Source organism: Phoxinus phoxinus, assembly GCF_949152265.1.
Source record: "Phoxinus phoxinus genome assembly, chromosome: 10".
Taxonomy (NCBI): domain Eukaryota; kingdom Metazoa; phylum Chordata; class Actinopteri; order Cypriniformes; family Leuciscidae; genus Phoxinus; species Phoxinus phoxinus.
In genome coordinates, this window is record NC_136885.1 from 33,504,893 (window position 1) to 33,528,136 (window position 23,244).

At 39.3% G+C, this 23,244-nt stretch overlaps 1 protein-coding gene across 4 annotated transcripts in view; it reads right to left on the reverse strand.

The window, feature by feature from the left end:
- LOC307005479 (mannosyl-oligosaccharide 1,2-alpha-mannosidase IA) overlaps nt 1–23,244 on the reverse strand; it is a 219,284-nt gene that overhangs the window by 108,070 nt on the left and 87,970 nt on the right. For all 4 annotated transcript variants that reach the window (XM_079625698.1, XM_079625697.1, XM_079625696.1 and 1 more), the window contains exon 2: nt 5,256–5,352. In XM_079625698.1, coding sequence (XP_079481824.1) covers nt 5,256–5,352 — 97 coding nt within the window. The remainder of the gene's footprint in view (nt 1–5,255; nt 5,353–23,244) is intronic.

The window sequence follows — 23,244 nt, forward strand, 5'->3', positions numbered from 1 at the left end:
GACATTCTGACTGATTCCTTCATTTACATTCACCTTTTCATAATTTCCGCTATGGCAGGGATAGGCAACTCCGGTCCTGGAGGGCCACTGTCCTGCAGAGTTTAGCTACAATCCTAATTAAACACACCTGAACAAGGCAATCAATGTTTTCATGATTAGGCCCCGTTTATACGTACATGGTTATTTTCCATGACATTTCCCTTCGTTTACATGCAAACGGAAAATTTGTCTCTGAAAACTAAATCTTTGTTTGCTCGTTTGCATGTAAACTGAGAAAAACTGAGTTTTAGGCAGCCGACAACACAGTATGTGACTATTATCAAGATTCTGATTGGCTAAGGTGGGCTTGAGCTTCTAGTGACACTGCCACCTACAGGTTTGGCATGCTCTTGACGGCATATACACGGGTTCGTGTTTGATCACTTTTCTGAAAACTGACAGGTGTGCACAATGTTATTTTTGAAAACGGAGAGGGGTGAAATGTCCGTTTATGAAAATAGCCATCCATGTGTAAACGTAGCCTTAGATAGATACAGGCAGGTGAGTTGTTATCAGGGCTGGAGCTAAACTCTGCAGGACAGTGGCCCTCCAGGACCGGAGTTGCCTATCCCTGCCCTATGGGATCCAAAACAAGAATTAAAACATAACCATAATTTATTTTTAAGGACCATTTTCCACCCTCTGTCTGATCCTTACATATAAGCGGTCCATTTTTGCTGCTGTAGCTTTAAGACTTCTATGCAAACACTCTGTTCAATATGAAACAAGACAGGTTTCAGGAAACTTGTCTTTTTTACATGGCAAGTAACATGACCTTAACATTTTACTCTCATCATAATTACAGTAGTTCCTGTAATGATGATGAGAAACATGGAGATGTAAACATGAAAGGTCATTACATTACCATTCAAAAGTTTAGGGTTGGTACGATTTTTTATTATTATTTTTATTTTTTATAAATATGTCTCGTGCTCACCAAAGCTGCATTTATTTGATCAAAAATACTGTAAAAACAGTAATATTATTAGAATTTAAAATAAACGTTTTCTATTTGAATAGATCAAATGTAATTAGTGTTCTGGTGGTTGATAGGGTGTTGCTATGCAGTTGCCAGGACATTGCTACGCAGTTGCAAGGGTGTTGCTAAGATATTTTGAGTGTTTTTTAGTATGTTATATGCATTTGTTAGTGTTCTGCTGGTTGCTAGGGTCTTGCTATGCAGTTGCTAAGACACTGAGTTTTTTTTTTGTGTGTCATTTGGGGTTGCCAGGCTGTGCTGGTGATTGCCAATACATTGCTATGCAGTTGCTAGGGTGTTGATAAGATATTCGTAGTGGTTTTTAGTCTGTCATGTGCAATTGTTAGTGTTCTACTGGTTGCCAGAGTGTTGCTATGCAGTTGCTAAGACATTCTGAATGTTTTTTAGTCTTTCATATGGGGCTGCTAGTGTTCTGCAGGTTGCCAGGGTGTTGCTATGCAAGGCAAGGCAAGGCAAGTTTATTTATATAGCACATTTTATACACAGTGGTAATTCAAAGTGCTTTACATAGAATAAATTAAAATAATCAAAAGAAATAAGAATAATTAAAACAGTTTAGAAAATAAAATAAAATAAAATACAGTGCAAAAATACTATGCGGTAAAATACTATGCGGTTGCCAGGCGGCTCTGGGGATTTCCAATGCTTTGCTATGCAGTTCCTAGGGTGTTGCTAAGATATTCTGAATGTTTTTTTAGTCTGTAATATGCGTTTACATGATCTACTGCTTGCCAGTGTGTTGCTATGCAGTTGCTAAGACATTCTAAGTGTTTTTTTTAGTCTGACATATGGGGTTGCTAGTGTTCTGCAGGTTACTAGGGTGTTGCTATGTGGTGTTCCGGGTTCTAACTGAATTAAGTAAAATAAAGTTATACTCCATAAAGTTATACAATAAAGTTACACTCCAAGTAACGAAGTAAAGGACTTTGTAGCTATAATTTGCATATGATAAATATAACTTGTTTTCAAACCATTTTATCATCCATCACCAATAACCTGAAGTATAGGGAACAATAATACTACAGCTGTTTGCATTATCCAGCACCACTGATAATATATATTTTTCTTCTTCTCCCATGTAAATAACACCTGTGAAAACCTGCAGGCAGAACAGAAGAAAGCCACATTATATATGAAAATTGTTTGTGTGAGGATCTATTCTGAATTATTCATTTCATGTTTTCTCCTCTATATTTTCTAGTTTGCCTCACAATAATGAAAATGAAATGTCCCTAACGTACGGCTTCAGAACAAGTACTGAATTTGGAGGCAGCCAAAAGGAAAAAGAAAGAAAAGAGGTAAGGCATTAAAGGGAATATGAGATATGAGATGTTTGTCCCTCCGTCCCAGAGCTCACAGTTAACATCCCAGTGACTTTCAGCATATCAGGATGTTTTCCACAAGTTGGCTAAATGCAGATGCAATCTTCCCGCGAGTCTATTTACTCATGGGATTGAACTAAAGGACACAGCGTTCAATCTCATACTCGGCTTCACGGGGACACATAACGATCATGGATCTTGTAAAAGGCGGGAAACCTGTCCACGGCAAGAAACGCACACACCCACTGGCTTATCGGATTAGTTATTGCACAAAGTAGGACGTCTTTTTCCCAAGCTTAAAGGAATTTTTGGCAAAAAGGCTAATTTGCACCCTGCACTCAGCATCGGATCATCCGATTGGAAAGACAGATAGTTTCCCAAGGCTAATTGGGTTGCTGTGATGAAAAACAGCAATTAAGTGATAAAGTACTGGAGGTTTGAGGCATGTCACTTTTCTCTTAGAATACACCATTAAACAATTCATAACAATCCAGCGCTTTAGTAAGTTCCCAAAAACAGTGTATTTTCCATCACAGCCCCTGCGAAACAACTGTGATTGGTCACTTTAGATGTCAGTCAGACAGTCTTACTCCTGTCTCGGTCAAGATCATGCTGACAGTCAAATTACTGGCGAGTGGCTACGTGAGACATCAGAGCACATAAGAAAAGCTTTCGCTCGATTTGATTTCAGACGAGCGGACAGGACTGACCTCATTCCCACACTGACCTTTCGTATTGTCTATAAACGGTAAAAATCCATGTTCCTTACTTCTTATAGAAAAGCAACATTCGAAATGTCAAGCGTACTGATATTTTAACAGCATACGTGACATTATTACAGTCCTACATGACCAGGTCTACTGATGCATGTCTCTGACTAGAGAGACATCCAGTATATTACTAATTCTGCATTGAAAGCAGATTGATTTCTTATGAAGAGAGTTATAGAGCGGATACCTTTATGGAAATAAATAGATGGTAATAGAAACCGTCACCTAGGATGAGGATTCATGGCTGTTTGTTTCTGAAAAGTGAAGCCAAAGCCTTTTAATCTCCCCCTGGTGGCTGTCTGCAGTATAGCTCATAAACCCCGCCTTCGCCATGTAATCCAATGGGACACGAGCCAAACTAAAAAATCCAATTACACTTCAAATAATTTTATTCCAAAGACAGTTTCTGTCATTTTAAGCGGTTCTTCTCAAGTAGACGTATGTTCAAGTGTTTTTCCAATAAGTTTGGTTTTCATTCAATGCTATATAAAATGGAGTGTAACGTCATGATTGACAGCTGTGCTTGTGATTGAGTCTATGGGCGGGACCTTGCACATGCCCACCTCAGGATCACTGCACAGACTCAGGCACTGAAAGATGTCATAGGCAATTACCATTTCAGGGATATTTTGGCTTCATTTTTCTACAGTGGAAGGAGGTGGAGACGCTTCATCCATCTTTTTTTTACAGTCTATGGTCTGAGATAATTGAGCTGTGCACCAACTGAATTCAGAATGTCTTTTAAATTTGAATAGAATTTGCAAACTAAATCGAATTTATGAAAGTAGAACTTAAAATTAAATGAAATTCAAAGAAATGCATTTCATTTTTCACTATAATTACCCATAAACACGTTCATACCCACATTACACAGACTTTCCAAAAACATTACGATTATATTAATGATCAATGTTTGATATTACATAGAAAATTGGTATTTTTATATTGTTTAAATTAAACATTTTTCAGGTGATTCATTATTATTAATAATTATAAATTTATACTAATTTATTAAAACAAATTTATTGTTTCGCTTAGACTAAATAAATATGCATATTGACAATTCATCTTAACACTAAATTAGTTCTACTGTAGGGCTGTAAACGATTAATCGAATCCAAAATAAAAGTTTGTGTTTACATAATACATGTGTGTGTATTGTGTATAAATATTTTGTATATATACAAACACACACATGCATGTATATATTTAAGAAAAATGTGTTATTTATATATAAAATAGTTCTATTAATTATATATAATATAAATCATTTTTTTTTATTTATTTACCTTTATTTAGCCAGGAGAAAACCTCACTGAGATTAAAATCTCTTTTACAGGAGTGTCCTGGCCAAATTATAAATATAATATAAATATAAAAATATATATGCAGTAATGCAAATATTTCTCAAATATATACATGCATGTGTGTGTATTTATATATATATATATATACCAAATAATTATACACAATACACACACATATATTATTTAAACACAAACTTTTATTTTGGATTTGATTAATCGCGATTAATCGTTTACAGCCCTATTCTACTGTCACAAAACTTATGATGGCCTACTGAAATTACAGTTTAACTCAAATTTTAATTCAATATCCTCTGTGTTGTTGCCAATTAAATCTGAAATTTATTCAACCTCATTGTCTATACAGCAACCTAACAGAAATGCAAACCACATAAGTGAGTTTGAAACGCTCACATATAAGTAAGTCTTCCAGCACAAGTGCACAAGACGCTCATAGTTGATACAAACAGACTTTGACATCAGCATGTTGCTTTAAGTAATGACTAACTAGTGCATGCAAACAAATACTAGGAGAATGTAGTCCATTTGAAATGACATGCCAATTATAAAAGCCATAAAACGCTGTCTTAGGGCAGCATAGGTCTTTCCACAAAGCCATGAAGGACAAAAACAACATACTACAAAGCCTGAACCTGCAATGTTTCAGTATCAATCAAATGACACGTCAGTTTGGACATCAGGTGCAACAATCATATTCAATCCTGTGAGACGAGACTGGTTTCCTTAAGAGACGACCTTCTGCAAACTGAAGAGAACAATAAAACTCACACAGCGTATGTCAAATGATAACCTCACTCACCAAACATATTCCCAATGTGTCCATTCTTGGTCAGGGGTCGAAGTTCATTCTTGCCCCAAGCGTAACTTTTATAGTTGTCCCAGGCAAACTTCATCATCTGCAAAACACAAAACAAACAGATGTGAGCAAACACGTACGGTGAAACACCTCACCCATTAAATGTGCTTTTAACAAACATTTGGTGTGTTGTTACTGGCAATAAGAGGATATTACGATGCAAACATGTCTAAAGCCATCAAGTGCAGATGTTCACTGATCATCAATGATCAAAAATGCAGATGAAGCAGAAGAACGTGGGCTTTGCGCACTAGACGACAACACCTCTGGCGCAGTGAAGCACGCAGAAGTGCAGCGAGGGCTGGAAACATGAAATATGGGGATGTTATGAATGACAAGGAAAAAACAACAAAGAATTTAATCATGTTCCACAAGGTCTATTTATTTCTGCTGGAAGCAACACGCTGTCATAATTAGCTGAGCTGTAATGCGGGCAGGCCTGCAGGATCACATTAATCAAATAAATACAGAAATTCATGAACACAGACAGACAGTCAAAGAAACGGACCGTTACCTATGCGCTTTATCAAGTAAATAACGGAATAATCACAAATACTCATTGTTTTCTCATGACCACCGCACATTTAAATGAACTGCCATGTTTCTTGAGCAGCAAATCAGCCTATCAGAATGATTTCTGAAGGATCATGTGACACTGAAGACTGGATTGAATTACATTACAGTTCAATATATATTCACAAAGAAAACAGCCGCTTTAACTTGTAATACAGGAGAAACTCAAAAAATTAGAATATCGTGCAAAAGTTCATTTATTTCAGTAATTCAACTTAAAAGGTGAAACTAATATATTATATAGACTCATTACATGCTAAGTGAGATATTTCAAGCCTTTATTTGTTATAATTTTGATGATTATGGCTTACAGCTTATGAAAACCTTTTCACAATATTCTAATTTTGAATTTGGGGTTTTCATAAGCTGTGAGCCATAATCATCAAAATTATAACAAGGCTTGAAATATCTCACTTTGCATGTAATGAGTCTATATAATATATTAGCTTCACGTTTTAAGATGAATTATGTAAATAAATTAACTTTTGCACAATATTAACATTTTTCGAGTTTCACCTGTAATATTTCAGAATATTTACTGATCAAATAAACGCAGCCTTGGTGATCAGAAGAGTCTTCTTTCAAATATATTATATTGCAAGTATAAATGAGTTACCCATGCACACCATCATCTCTTCTCTGATGATGTGTTTACTGGCACGTGGGCGGGGCAACCTGTCACATGAGATCCACCTATAGCGAGCCACGACTTTCCAACCTTCCAATCAATACCCCACAGACAAAATCAAGCCCCACCCCTTTACTTGCTCTTGTTCCAGAAGCCATTTCACTCTGATATAAGTCACAATATTGGAGAAAAGACTTTCATAGCTTCCGTTTCATGGCCACTTTAAGATCTAAACTTAAAATTAGACCTGGAACCTATAATGTTTTTGAATAGCTTTTAAGTAACATTACAAAGATGTGCTGTACTTCTGAACTCCAGCAGCAGATCTGCAGTCCTGGATCCGTGTGTCTCCGGGGATCGAGTGCTTCAGCAGAGCCAGGAAGAGAGACGCCTGGCACCAGCAACCTCCACAAGGCAAGGTCTGAAAAACACTTTCTTCCCTTGAGGAGGAAGCCAATAATTGATGTGGGATCTCCTCCAACAACGCAATAAAAAGCCTTTCGACATGATAGGGAATTAGCAGGAAGAAATTCCAACTGTGATACATGGCGATACTTTTTAAAGCTCGACATGAAGGAGCAGCTGGGCCGGGATGTGCGCTTCATAAAGCTTTTGTGATCGTCTGATAGTGATGAGCGCTGGTGGGCTTTCTGCTCACTGACGCTTTGGTTTCGACACGTCCTGCAGCTTTGTTGGCCGAGTGTCTCTCCTCGGGGAGTTCAGGGAAAAGAAGAGGAAAACACACAGCAGGTTTTCTACCGTTTGAACTTCATGTCCACTTTATCAACGCCGAGAGTAACGGCACTGATAACCGCTCCGAAGCTGCTGAGAGATTTACAGTTTCATCTCAGACAACGATCCAGAACAGTGTAAATGCATGAATCGCTGTCACAGCAAAATCAAACATACATGTTCTGCCTTCATTGTGCCAGACTGAATGAACACACACAACACACTCCATACTGACTCACAACAGTCACACTAGCATCCGAATATGACGAGAGACTTTATACATAGAGATCTGTTTTAACTAAGGCAAATGTTGCGTGCACAATGGTCTAACATTTAAATAAGAACATATTTGCATTTTGTCTTGTAACACATACTAAAGTAGTATTTATTATAACAAAATATGTATTTTACATACTATGTAGTAGATTGTATATCATATATGCAGTAGATGATGCAAGCAGTAATAATAGGCTTGTATTCAGTAGAAATAATATAATCAAATGTTTCATTAGTTTTACTAGTACATGATATATATAAGTGTGTGTGTGTGTGTGTGTGTGTGTGTGTGTGTGTGTGTGTGTGTGTGTGTGTGTGTGTGTGTGTGTGTGTGTGTGTGTGTGTGTGTGTGTGTGTGTGTGTGTGTGTGTGTGTGTGTGTGTGTTATACCCTACCGGTAATCAAACTGAAGGCCTTGGCATTACTAGCGTCACGCTCTACTGGTCACAAACAGGGAAGCTAATGCTGTTATCTAATCCTGAAAGTTAAAAGCTAATGTTCATGCTCACCAATGCAGACCTTCTTGTTTTTGGACCTTTGCCATCTCATTTACAGCTACGATAGAGAGATGACAGGTAATGATGTGGAATTGACGAAGGCTCAGTTTGTTGAAGCACGTGTGCTAAACCCTAGGGTTCATCCTCAACAGCGGAGTCATTTTACAATGTGTGTCATGAAGAGTGCCAGTTCTGTGAAGACCGTTTATCACGCTGACCTCAATTCATTTAGATGAATATTCAGAGATTTACCAGCACTGTCTGACACACACACAGCATATTCTCTCCCCTTACACTAACACTACCCATCACAGAATATTTTCTGCATTTTTACATTTTCAACACAAAAAAACTTAGCATGATTAATAAGCTGTTTTCCTCATGGGGGTCAAACAAGGTCGCCACAATTACAAGGATTTTGGATATTGCCATCTTTGGAGATTTTGTCCTCATAATGTAGGTTTTACCTGGACCACACACACACGCACGCACGCACGCACGCACGCACGCACGCACGCACGCACGCACGCACGCACGCACGCACTCTTTGGGGATGCTAAATGTTTTTGAAAGAAGACTTTTCTGCTCACCAAGGCTGCATCTTGGAATCTAAAAAAATTAATAGTAATATTGTGAAATATTATTACAATTTTAAATAACTGTATCTATGTGAATATATTTTAAAATGTAATTTATATCCTGTGATCAACGCTGTATTTTCAGCAACATTACTCCAGTCTTCAGTGTCACATGATCCTTCAGAAATCAGTATAATATGATGATTTGCTGCTCAAGAAACATTTATTATAATCAATGTTGAAATTTGTGGAAACGGTAATGGATTTTTTATGACTCTTTACTGAATATAAAGTTCAAAAGAACAGCATTTATTTGAAACAGAAATGTTTTGTGACAATATAAATGTCTTTACTGTCACTTTTGATCAATTTAATGCTTCATTGCTGTATAAAAGTTTTAATTTCTTTAAAACAAATACTGACCCCAAACATTTGAACGTGGTACATTCAATATATCTTCTTTATCCATATACTATATCTGTCTGTCTGTCTCCACATAGACTCAAAACTTTCCAAATGACCATCAAACACTATGGAATTTAATCACAGTCTGATCTCATTTTTATTTGCATATAAATTGGACACATGAAATCCACATGTACTAATAAAATGATTCATGGATTCTATGGACAGCTGGAAAAGGACTCACGAGGACCATGTGTTGACACTGTATGAATCACGGTCTGCTATAACCACAATTTACATACAAATATGTACAAAAACTAATGAGATCGCGTCTCATACACAGAGACAAAAGGCCGTTATTAAGATCTCAGAAAACACGATGTAAATGGCTCGGACAGCTTAAATGATAAGCAAATAAACCCATTACAGAAACATTCAGTGTACTTTCCACCAAATGAAGAGCACATTCCCATGTCTGACACTTTGATAAATTGCTCCTCACTGTGATACATCTATCTTAAAATTACATGAGCCTCTCGCAAAGTCCCTGCGTGGCACATCAAAACCATCCGCATTTCGGCTTGCCTGAAAAGCTGTTTTTGCACAGAAAGAGAGACACATATATATATATTGACCAAATGGAAACATAATGAGTCCCCAGTGTGGTACATCCATTTCCCAGATGAGATGAAAGCGAGAACGCGTCCATTAATGGGCTTTTATCTGGCTGAGCTCTTTCATCCCAGCGTGGAGGTCTAGCAGGCTCTCTTACAACAACCATCAGCAGGAACAAACACGGCAAATCTCATGTAACCTGTCAAGAACACGTCTGGCTCATATTTCACTGCGTAATCAAAAGAAAAAAACAGTACTTACAAATAAAAAAGGTAATTGCGACTTTTTATCTTGCAATTCTGACTTTATAACTCGTAATTGCGATATTTTAAAGCTACACTGTAGGATTTTCTCCCATCTAGCGGTGAAGTTGTATATGACTACCAATTGAATATTACTTTCTAGCCCCTCCCATTCCAAGGGTGTTTTAACTCCTACGGTGGCCGTATTATTTCAAATCTGCCGCAGTCGCGAGTAATCTCCCGCTCGCATTCGTCACGGTGCCACTGAGTGTAAAAACGCGAAAGGCGAAGCTTGAATTTCCAGGAATGTCCCTCTTTGGCTAATGTATTTTCAAGATGGAGGCGCAACATGGCTTCCGCCATTCGAGCAGCTCACCCGTATGCATTATAAATGGCAGATTCTACGCTTACGAGAATACTTGATTAGTTGAAGTAATTATACATTAATGAGCACATATAATTTTGAAAGAAAAAAGTGTTTTTTGCTAAGAATCAACTTACAAAGTGTAGCTTTAAGTCTGAGAAAAAAAGTCAAAATTGTGAGATAAGTCACAATTATATTTGAAATAGTTTTATTCTGTGGATGCTTCAAGACTATTTAGATTTTTTTGCAATGTGGCATTTTCATGACAATTAAGCACTCTTTTTTAACTTATACATACTCATTACTATAGTAAATAAATATTTAATTAAATAATATATAAATCAATATAAATCAGAAAGATAAAAAACATATTATTTTGACTTATTTCATATATATAATTGACTATATGATCAATTTGTAAATAATACAAAATTTAAATAATATAAATAAACATGCATACCCACACTTCAACTACTATAGTATATATACAAATAAATATGTATTTGCCTCAAAACTAAATTTGCAGTGTCGTGATTCACCTCAGAGCCGGTTAGTTGGTTCAAGGCTGAAAAGTTTGTAATTAAAGAATATTTTCAAAATGCCTGTGGATAAACTGAATGAGGAAAATACCTCAGGAAACCAAGGTTTCCTGATTGTCATTACAAATACGACACAATGCCAAAACTCTTGATGGCCTTATAAACAAGGGTCCTTTTCTTTATGCAAAAATTTATTTCAAATGATTTGGTGTTGAAATGTGAACCTGGACATGTTTTTGTGACATTCACCCACGTAGGACATGACAACAAGCCGACAGGGCCTTTGCGGTGCAATGCTACGGTAAATTAATGAACTGAAAGCTCAGTAATGGGTGCCGAGCCAATTATTTCTGCAATAAACATCAGGACACACTGAACAAAACAGCCTTTGCTGAGCAATGCACATCACTGAATGTCGAGAAACGATAGACCTTAAACTGAATTATTTACACAACACACATAAAAGAGACTATACTGAATTCCCACTGACAAACTCATCTCTGAAGGAAGATTTTATATCATCTGACATGATTAAAGTGAACAGACGGTTTGACCAAAGGACTTCTATAATAGTTTGAGTTGGGGGAGTAACAGTTCAGGGACGTCATGGTTCGGTGCATACAAGACGATGAATACAGTCCATCACAGGCGATCTACTCTACAATCCAGCACTCGATGTAATGCAACGCTCTTAGTGAACCGCCACAACAGGAAAAAAAGCAGAAGAAGAAGAGTCGATCTACGCACCAACCCAAACCAAGAGTTCAGATGCCACGCAAGAGCTTGTTAGACACACGCTGAGTTTCGATTGATTTACATCCAATCAAATGCTCTCCAAAATGAGAATGTCTCTCCCATAATACCATCTGTCAATGACTAGCAATAAAGTTGAAAATCATCGTTCATTGATGTGACAGCCCGATCTCATGAAAGTGCGTATCTACCCCGAATGTTATTTCTCGTGCCATTTATATGCCAAAAATAGTTTTTGCATGCATATGATACGTAGTTTTCACGTGCATATGATACGCACTTTATGGCGTGTAATACACACACACTCCCCAGACCTAATCCTAACCAAGGGTTTTCAGTGCGTAACATATTCATGCAAAAAACATTTTTGGCATATAAATGGCATGAGAAATAACATTCGTGGTATAAATACGCACTTTCATGAGATTGTGTTGGATGTGATGCAAACTATAAAAGGATTTCAAACAAAAATGGACAAGCACTTTAATACTGTATGTCTTGCCTGGTTCAATGGGAAATACATTAAGACAATAAAGGAACTACGTTTGCCTAACAATTTCATGGGGCATTTAAAGTCTTTGAACTACCTGAACAATTGTATTCCCTTAAGCTACTTGGAAAACTTGAAAAGTGCTTCCTTTACAGTTAATTATCCATCAGGCTACTGTGACTCACCTTTGCGGAGGCATTCAGAACCCATTCATGCCTCATGCATTTCAAATACACCAAGGTTTCCTTAGCTTTTAGTGCTAACATGAACTAGTCTTGCCAACTTGGAGGAGTGGTGCATAATAATTATTAATCAGCTCACGAGTCAATTGTGATGTTTTGTGTCCCATTGTGGGCACAGCAAGAGCTCTCGTCAGGCTGATATTTAATCAATAGCCAACAACTGTGTAAAACGCACTAAGCTTCCTGCTCTAAAGCGCTCATTGTCACTAAAATAACTAAAGAATTGGTCTTGGTATGTAATGGACCTCAGACTCTTGATAGAGGAGTAATTTGAGGCAATTATCAGACTAACACATAAAAAGCATGAGGTTGACGGATGAGAAGGAAGTCACTGATGAAGGGTCTCGGTTGGTCGTGATTGCGAGCAGCTGCAGTGGAAAAAGCCAATAACGCAGATTAAGGAGCACAAGAGGACAGGAAAAGTAGAGACAAGAATACGGTGGTTAAGGGCAAAATGAGTAGCAACCAAACTCAGTCGTGACTCAGAACTGTCTGAAGAATCAATTTCAGTCCAGCATTTACCATTACGAAGGATGTTTGGTTCTTCGGTGGTTTTTAAGTAGAGAACGAGCACTAACGCTTATTTCACCAAAACAAAAGGTCTGTTGTATAGGACTAGATGTTGATATCCCTCTATATCTACATACTTGAGGCAACGATGGGACTCCGTGAGATGGTCAAATGAGTGATGGCACCCTTTGGGTTATCAAGTGGGCGCCCTCCTTCTTCAGTGTTTCGCTGATAGGCCCACGACACCTCCAGAGGGTTCAGCAGTGAATCCCAGCGTCCCAGGTTCACTCCCTAGGTGCCATCAACTTACTTGAAGGCCCAGACGGAGTCCCTTCTCTTCATCCACAGCCACTGGCTCCCCTTTTCAGCAACCCTGGAGAGGTCTTTGACTGCCTGCCGATGGGCCTTCCCTCGCACTCCCATCTCCCTGAGTAGCCTGGATGTTGAGGTGGCTACGAACCCTCTGCAACCTACTTCCACTGGGCGTATATTTGCATTCCAGCCTTGTTGTTGTGCATCGGCTGCAAGTTCAGCGTACCTCAGCCTTTTCCGTTCGTAAGCCTCCTCCACTGCACCCTCCCAGGGTACGGTGAGCTCGATGATGTAGACAAGCTTGAGTGAGGCTGACCACAGAACAAGGTCTGGTCGCTGGTTTGTAACTGCAATCTCAGCTGGGAAGCAAAGTTTCTTGCCCAAGTCTGCCAGCAGCTTCCAATCCCGTGCTCTGCCCAGCTGCCCAGTGTCTGGTCTTGTGGTGGTGAGGCTGGCTTGACCCTCGCCCTCCCGAACAAATGGTTTCGGCTGCCACCGGGATGACGGGAGAGGAAGCGCATTAACACTGGTCCGTCGACTTTCTAGCACTGCTGCAAGACTCATTAGCACCTGGTTGTGCCGCCAGGTATAACGGCCTTGAGTGAGGCTGGTCTTGCATCCCACTAAGATGTGCTTCAGTGTTGCTGGACTTGGACATAGAGGGCACGTGGGGTCTTCGGCATACCACTGGCTTAGGTTTGCGGGGGAAGGTAAGACATCGTAGGCAGCCCGGATTGTAAAACTTGCCCTGAATGCCTCCATCTCCCACAACTCTTTCCAGGAGATCTTCCTCTTCTCCACTCCTTTCCATGCCATCCACTGCCCTTGCTTTGCCTGCGCCACAGCTTGGGCGCACCTTCCTGCTTCCTCTTCCCGACGTACCTCCTGGACCACCAGCTTGCGTCTCTGAGATGTAGAGGCCTTGCTCCATGCTGGTGTACTGGCCCCAACACCAAGACCACTCCTCCCTTCCTGCACTCGGCCCACGATGTCCTTGTGTCTGAGTGCTGCCTTTGCCTGCTCAGTAGCAGCCAATGGGGTCCACTTCCTCCCGGTGGCTAGTATGGGGGCAGCTTGGGCTACGAATGGATCACTCGAATCCAGCAGCATCATCTCCAGTCTGACTTTGGCACACTTGTATTCCTCTGTCAGACTGGAAATGGGCAGGTGTAACATCCCTTTGCCGTAGAGCCCAATTCTGCTTAGGCACCTGGGAAGGCCAAGCCACTTCCTTATATAGGAGCTGACCAGTCTCTCCAGCTTCTCCACCTTTGAGAGTGGAACTTCATAGAGGGTTAGTGGCCACATGAGACGTGGAAGTAGTCCATACTGCATGCACCAGAGCTTCAGCTTGCCAGGAAGCATAGTTCTGTCGATGTTCTCCAGGCCGCTGGCTACCTCCCTCCTGAGCTGTTCTACCTGCTCTTTGTCTTTGAGGGAGGCATCATACCAACGACCTAGGCTCTTCACTGGCTTCTCGGAAACCGTTGGAATGGGTTCCTCACCAATGTAAAAGCGGTGGTCTGACAGCTTCCCCTTGATGATGGAGATGCTTCTGGACTTACTCGGCTTGATCTTCATGCGAGCCCGCTCAATGTTTTCCTGGAGCTTTCTTAGTAGCCGCACAGTGCAAACCTTGGTCGTGGTGAGAGTTGTGAGGTCATCCATGTAGGCTCTGAGTGGTGGCAGCCTCAGCCCTGGTCTTATTCGCTGTCCGCCAACTGTCCATCGAGAGGCCCGGATGATGACCTCCATGGCCAGGGTGAAGGCTAGCGGGGAGATGGTGCAGCCGGCCATGATTCCCACTTCCAGGTGATGCCATGCTGTTGTATACTCTGCTGTTGTCAAGCACAGTTGGACGTCCTTGAAGTAGGCCTTGATGAGGGTTGTGAGCGCTGCTGGGACCCTGAAGTAGTCAAAGGCTGCCCACAAGAGGTTGTGAGGGACTGAGCCGAAGGCGTTCGCGAGATCCAGGAACACCACATGAAGATCTGTTCCCTCCTTTTTGGCGACCTGGATCTGATGCCAGATGACACTAGCGTGTTCTACACACCCGGAGAAACCTGAGATGCCTGCTTTCTGGATTGACGTGTCAATCAGATTGTTGCTTCTCAGGTAACCTGCCAACCTGTGAGCGACCACGCTGAAGAAGATTTTTCCCTCGACGTTTAGAAGGCTGATCTGGCGGAACTGCCCGATCTCTGATGAGTCCTTTTCCTTAGGGATTAGGTTAGGTTTAGGTTTCCTTAAAAGATATATATTTATAGCTATATATAAGTTCTGTCATGAAACTTTAGATGGCACTTTCCATTATATTGCACACATTGCAGTTTTTCCCATACATAGTATTTATAGTCTTCAGCTCTTTTCCTCACAGTTTGTCAAGCTCCAAAAAGATCATTTAATAGACTGAAATTTAAGTCATAATTCACTGAAATTACCATAAAAGACTTCGAATAAAGCATTCAAACCAAATGGACTACTTTTATTATGCTTTTATGTCTTTTTATTTATTTCCATCCTTGCAGGAACTTGCGCCCAAATGAGCTGCGTAAGGATTCATCAAAATGTGTCCTTTTGTTTTCTACAGATAAATATATGCATTTGAGAATGTAAATGAAATAATTTGCACTTTTGGCTGACCTATTCCTCTCTAACATTATCTGCATATGTGATGTATGGTTACTAGGACAAGGCGATGCATAAATATTCTGCAGGTCAGTAGAAATGAGTTTGCTATGAGCATCTACACAAAATAGTTTTCGCTCACTGTTCTGCCGTTTCCCTGCAACAAACCGTCAGGTAGAAATCAAGCCCCTCAACATTCAGTGAATAAAAATTACGAGTGCATCCGTGTGACATCTGAATAGGCTCTAGCGGGAATTGCTAAACCACTGTTTTTGCTCACAATTAGCTGCGTTCAAGGGCACAAAACAATGGATTTCTAAAGCGTCCTTTGAACAACAGCAAAGAAACACAATGTGCTATTAGCTTATTTGCAAACATCCATTATGAATGCACACGTTTTCAATGAGAAATGTTAAACTAAGCCTGAAAAACAGCACTGTGAGGCGAACGGTGGCATCCATACAAAACACACTGACAGATTCTCATCAGAACAATAACGAGTTTGTGGGCGAACGCCTCACGCCGCATTATCTTTTGTCATCGCAGGCGCTTCTCTCCCGCTGTCACAATTACCCAGCGTTCGTAGGTCAGACTCCACCGGGATCGTGTTGGATCGTGTCTGGCCCAAATCGCAGCTGACCCCCAGTCTGGAGACCACAAGTAATTTCAGGCGCAGACCACCAGAGTGATTTGGTCTGGGAAGCGATTTACCTTCAGGATTACCTGGAGCCCCAAGGCAACAGCTGCCTATTATTCAGGAGGCTAATCTGGAGAGAAACACGGTCCACCGCAAAACCAGCTCCACAAATTCCACTGATGGTCCATAATGCTTAAGGCTCCGTGGGCCAGTGATTGAAGGAAGTGGCCCGGGCCAAACTAATGCTGGCTAAAGACCTTAGGGCCGCAGCGGGAGACCAACTAATGAAACGATGGAGAAAGAAACTGTTCAACACAAATTTGATTTAAGACAGCAGGGACATTCAGATATTTATATTACAATCCTCAATCATTCACCAATCATATACTATATGGATGGATGGATTTATATATATATGATATATATATATAAAGTGTTTATTCACAATTAAATATTTAGATATTCATATTACAATCCTCCAACATATTCATTTTGACCATAATCACTTAATGCACATGGATGACATATGGGGCCCTATGGGGCCCACCCAGCGCAATTGACTTTGTACACCGACGCATGTATCATTCCTATTTTGCACCCGCGCACAGTGGATTTTTTCACAGCGGTTCAGCGAAAAGAGGAGCGTGTTCCGGCGCAAACGTTCCTTGGTGCTATTTTGCGGTTTCAGAAAACAATTCCGCCACTGACCAGGAGAAACCCAGTCTAAAGACAGTGGCGCACTGCGCGTTAGTCACATGGTATTTTAAGGGCGCATGCTTGGCCATTATGTAGTGTGTGAACAACGCGCATACACTTTGATTCTCTAATCTAAACGGACGCAGCAGTTTTCATTTTTTTAAATCATACATTATTACAAGGAAAAATATTAACACACGAGGGAAATCATTGTTGTGTCCGTGAAGATGTGAAAAAAATAGCCATAAATCTAGCTTACACATTTACCCAAATTATTATACGCCTGTTTAACCGAAGCTAATTTGGGTTTCTCCCATCATCCCCATACAATGTCACTTCTCTGTCTTTTACGGCACTGACGAGAACGCCGGTCTCCTCGGCTCCACGCGCTCCTGGCGTGCGCTGGCAAATCCGCCGTTATAAAAGCAATCCGTCATGGAACAAGCGCGCCTGCTCTTAAAGGGAATGTGAGAGGACGCTCTGATTGGTTTATTTAACGTTACGCCCAAACCAAACCTATGAATAATGAAGCAACTTCAGACCAACCATTTTAGATTTGCGTCGGGCGCAAGAGACATTTATCCTGCCGGTATAATAGCAACAGCGCCCGGGATCCGCCCACAAAGTTACTTGCGTTTTGCGTTTGATACTTGCGTTTCAGATCGTTAAAATAGGGCCCATGGTGTCATTGATGGCATTGGGAACAACATGGGTAAATGACAACCAAACTTAAATATTTTTGGATTAACTATTTCATTGAGAGCTACAAGGATCATGCATTGTAATCGAAAAATCTCATCCAGGCAGCATCAATGGATAAACAATCCATTCTTCAGGCACATAACAGGGCATCACATCCGACTGCAAGGGTTGAGGCGGACAGGGATCATGAGTTATAAATCAGATCTGGCAGGTTAGGCTGGCGAGTCACAGACGTCTTAACAAGCCGTGTCGTCACCGGGAGCCATTGGGACCTTCAGCGGAGAAAAGACCAGGATCCGCTTCACACAAACCGTCTGCGAAACTCAGGACCCCTCAAGACCCCGAAGGTCACATGACTGCAAACAGCAGGCTCAGAAAGAACCTGGACGTGATTAAACACTCACCAAAAACAACACCTCAGAATATATGGAGCCCTAAATCTCCCAAATGTGAAAGATGGAGGCAAACAGCCCCTATTGTGAGCCAGAGAATGGGTTGTAACTGCCTATTAAAAGGGGCCGTTTGTTTTCAGTGATGTGATTTATGGCCGATATTTCTCAGTGGTGGAGAGACGCCATGTCAAAAAGTGTTTGTTTGGACAATTCTCTGAATTCTAATTGCACAGCTGGTTCTGTTCCCTGATTAAAATGCACCGGCAGTATAACGGGAGCCAGGAAAATATTTGCTCACTTCACTTGTCGATTCACAATTTGGAAAGAGCACAAACAACAGAGACTTGTTTTATACATACACATGTACATGTACGTCTGATGGCGTTTTAGAAAAGCGAATATGAAACTGTTGCCAATATACTCAGAATTCAAATGAGTTCAACAAAAATCTAACTACTCTTTCAGAAATGTAACTATAGATACACACTATATGAACTGCTAACATAAAAGTAGCAATGTTTTTAAGTGATATAATTAGATAATATGATTCAGTTAAGAATATGCTCTAAATAAATGAATTACATAATCTAATAATAATCATGTCATTTAAAATATATTCCCCCTTAGCTCCAATATACAGTAGTTAATATAGACAAAGAATGTAATTTGAACCCAGTGAACTGTCAATAAGATTGACAGTGTAAAGTAAATACCTAACAGTGCTAAACATGAGTAATTATAACAAAATATTTCAAGACACAAATTCACAGCGTTCACATAACAGATAATTCAAATCAATATATATATATATATATATATATATATATATATATATATATATATTTTATTTTATTTATTTTTTTATGAACCAGTTCAATAAAATGAACAGTCCACACGAAAGCGACTCACTATTAAAACTTGATTATTGCGTCAGCTCACTCAGTTGAAAGTTGCATGCACAATATACACAAAAAAAACTGACATGTACCTGAAATATTAAAATAATATAATACAGGTGCATTTACTATTATAATCGGCAATAGCCTTGTTGGTTTGAATTTATTTTGGTTGCATTGACATTTGTATTATAGACGAATGCCTTTTAATTCTTGCCACTTTATGTTGGTATTTTTTATTTATACATTATTTTACAGTACACACACACACACACGAGTAATGAAATATTTTGCACCAAGAACAGACAAAAGTTCAAACAATGTTTGTTTTGTGTTCATTAAAATGAATATCCAAACGAAATGACTAAATACTTTGCTCCAACTTGCTGAGTTGCAAAGTTGCATGTACAGTACAATGCAACACAAAGAGCAATGGAGCATTCTGACATGCAGCACTGATGTTAGCTTGTTCCTGGAAAAGCAGCATTTTATAAATAACGCTTATACTGACAGACTATGCGTAAATGTAGCTTAGCAGCATTGCTACTTTTAATGAGTTATTGCAGGGTTGAGATGCTGTAGTTTCTATAAGGAAACCAAAATGATCTTGAGAATTTCCTATTAATTATATTAACAATGTTTGCATGCATAATGTCAAGGTCTGGGCGGCTAAAACCTCCAACCATCTGTTTGTAATTCTGGTAACAGCCACTTCACAATGCAATAAAATCATGATGAATAAAACCGAAACATTTTCCAACTAATAGCCGAGAGGAAGTTTTCGAGAAACCTGCCTGATGAAAACCTGCATGCAATTTCATCTGGTGATACTACTGGTGCAGAAATTACACTCGCTTTCTCCTCTGTCACTTCACGGAGTCCTGTGGCACCGACTCTCAACTTGATCATTAGAAACTCCACATCACTCATGCCAACAGGCCTCATGGGTATCCAGCGACACCGTGGCCGGTCTCTTACTTAAAGACCTCATGAATAATTCACGCGCAGGGAGGCCATTAAAACGGGTCGGGCAGGGGCGGGGGCATCGCACTGCAAGACGACGCAAACATTTCGAGCAGTTTTACGCCTGGAGCAGCCACAGGGGAGTGATGAGCGAGACGGGCCACGGTGCCCTCGGCTACAGAGAGCATTTAATCCCATCATGCTGTTTGCTTAAGGACCCTTTAATATGTCATACTTATGAAGCAATTAGTGGCCCTGATGCTATTCCAGAAAACAACTGCGGCGGAGAGAGATTTATGATGCGACTATGACAAGCCTACGGGTGTGGAAGTAACAAACTTATAAAGTGGAGATTCTGCTAAACTACACTTTTCAGTAGTGAATCACTCAAGCACTTCATATACATACTGTAGGTTAATATGTTAATGTATTTGGCAAGGGTGTAGGTTAGATTTTGACATTGGTGGGGACATACAGTAAAAGTAGTCCGCACTGTCAATGACTTTAGTCTCGCAAAAACTCCCGTTATAATCAATGAAGCGGACTACACCGCACTTCATATCTGCAGTTGTTTATGAGAGCAGTCGTGAACGTGCAGATCTGACTGCAGAATCTCAGTGAGCGTGTGCTGAACTTCTCTTTTGCACCGGTGACTAATTTAAACGCCTTTGATTGGCCAGTGCATTCTTGAGCTCAACAGACAGTTTGTCTGTGATTGGTTGAAACGCTCAACGCTGCAAAAAAACAAACATAAAAAGAAATATTTGATCTGAATAGATCTAAATGTAATGCTGTAATAGACACTTTTCATTCATTTTCACATTTTAATTTAATCGCGACAGCCGATCAAAATTATTGCTGGGATCGATTCAGTAGTCGCTGGTTATTGGTACTAAGTACTAAGTACGTCCCTACTTACTTCGACGCCCCTGGATTTTTTTTCCAGGTATTTCTGTTTTCAGTTAAAACGGTGTTGCGTAATCGGCCCCTAAATTAATAACTCGATCTGCTGCTGATATTTATTATTGCTGCTGCAGAGGAAGTATGGACTGCTAATAGATACACACTGATATGAGCATGTAAGAAATGCTGCTGCTGCATAAATATAAATAGACATGCATAAATCATACATTTTAAACATAAAAAGACATTACTTGAAAAAGCAATGCTTAATTGAGAAATACCTCAAGCCTAATAACAAGTAAATATCTATAATATTTAACAACTTCTGTGTTTATTGGCATATTACTCCCCGCTGTGGTTTTGGGAATCACAACATCTCACTATTCCTGGTATGGTGTCAGCCCTGGTGTGTATGAAGCTTGCACTGGCATCTGGCCACTTCAGGCACTGATAGCCGGGACCGGCGCCAGTCAGCGTGGCACATGACCGAATGGCAGAGCTTAGTAGAGTCCATTCTGTTGAGTCGGCCTGTTCTTAATGTGGCCAACTGGACAGCAGGCCTTTGGCTGATGAAAGACCACACTCCTCTAACGGGCCATAGAAGCCACACAGATGCCCTCCGCCAGCACACAACACTGAGTCAGTGGAACAAGAAGAACACTTAATGGACTCCACACATTAAATATTTAGACCTACTTTTCGCCTGTAGCCTGACTGTTAACTGCACAATATGATCCTCCTCAAAGTTTACTTGTTTTACTTCTTAATGGGGCCATTTATATAATGGAAAACAGCTTGTTCCTTGCAGTACAGAAGTACCAGCTATATTCTAACTTGCCTTATATTCTAATTAAAATAGCTGTGATCGTATTATCTGCAATATAAAACTAATCAAATAAGATAACGCAAAGCATTAACTGCTTTCAGACTTGTGTCGTGCTGTAAAAGCACATGCTCGTGAGACATTAGGAGTCAGAGAGAACGAGAACAGAGCGGGTGGAAGTCATTTGTGAGCGAGAAATTGCCAATTTGAACCCTGTGTCCTGCCGTACCGGTTCCTCCGGTGTTCTGTGTGAGCTCACTAAACACAGCGTCTATTAGACTCAAAGAAATAACAATGCAACTATAGTGATTTTTAATGGGTGGCACGCAAACATGGTCGGAAATGTACTTTTTTGGTAGCACCTGTCAATTTTACTTTTTTTTTTAACTTTATTTCTAATAAATTGAGAATTATATAAATAAAACAGTCACTAATTACTTTGTTTTATTACTTTGACAGAGTTATATAAATAGAAGTTACGTCATTAGAAATAAAAACGAAATGTATATTAAAAATATTATATGTATTAGAAGTATATATATTCCTACTAATCCTATCTTAATAAAGCAAGATTTATTGACGGGAAGGGAAGTATTTTAACCCATACTCGGAAATTTGTCCTCTACATTTAACCCATCCAAGTTAGTACACACACATTAGGAGCAAAAATAAATCATATAGATTAAATAAATGAACAGATACTTTTTTTATTGAAAATGAAATTCTCACTTTATTGTGAAATTATATATATATATATATATATATATATATATATATATATATATATATATATATATATATATATATATATACATACATACATACATGTATCTGTATATATATAATGTATTAATATATATATTATGTAATATATACATTGTTTATATATAATGCATTAATATATATATATATATATATATATATATATATATATATATATATATATATATATAATATATATATATTATTTAAAATTAAAGGAAGTAACTATCAAATCTTATGTTATACCAACTTTTTATTCTATTCTCTAGAAGCAAACCATTTCCTGTGAGAACGAGACGCACTTTTGAGAGACACTTTTTTTCCAGTATATTCATTGTGTTGATTTATCACATGGCACACTGTAGACAGCTGCAGAACACGGAGTGAAGACGTCTGGGTACACGAGTCTCCGGAACACTTCCAATCGTTCCTTACAGAAAACTCTAAGAACTGACTAAGAAAATCTGTTAGGAGCGTTCACACGGTCATCATGAAATCAGAATGGAACCTTTACTTTCTCAATACATGTCACTGGTCTTATTGTGAATGATTCATGAGTGCATTATTCAAAATATAAAAATGTTTGTCTTAATATTTAATATAAAAAAAAGAGATCATTTTCAACCGATAAAATCCCTTTTTATTTTGGCCATTCTCCTCCAATCATGAATAATCTGTCATTTAACGCCCACTTTTCACTTTCCACTTTTTTATTTTTTTCATTTTTAACTTTTAACACATCATCTTCAAAAAAACGCAGCACTTCTAGTGTGA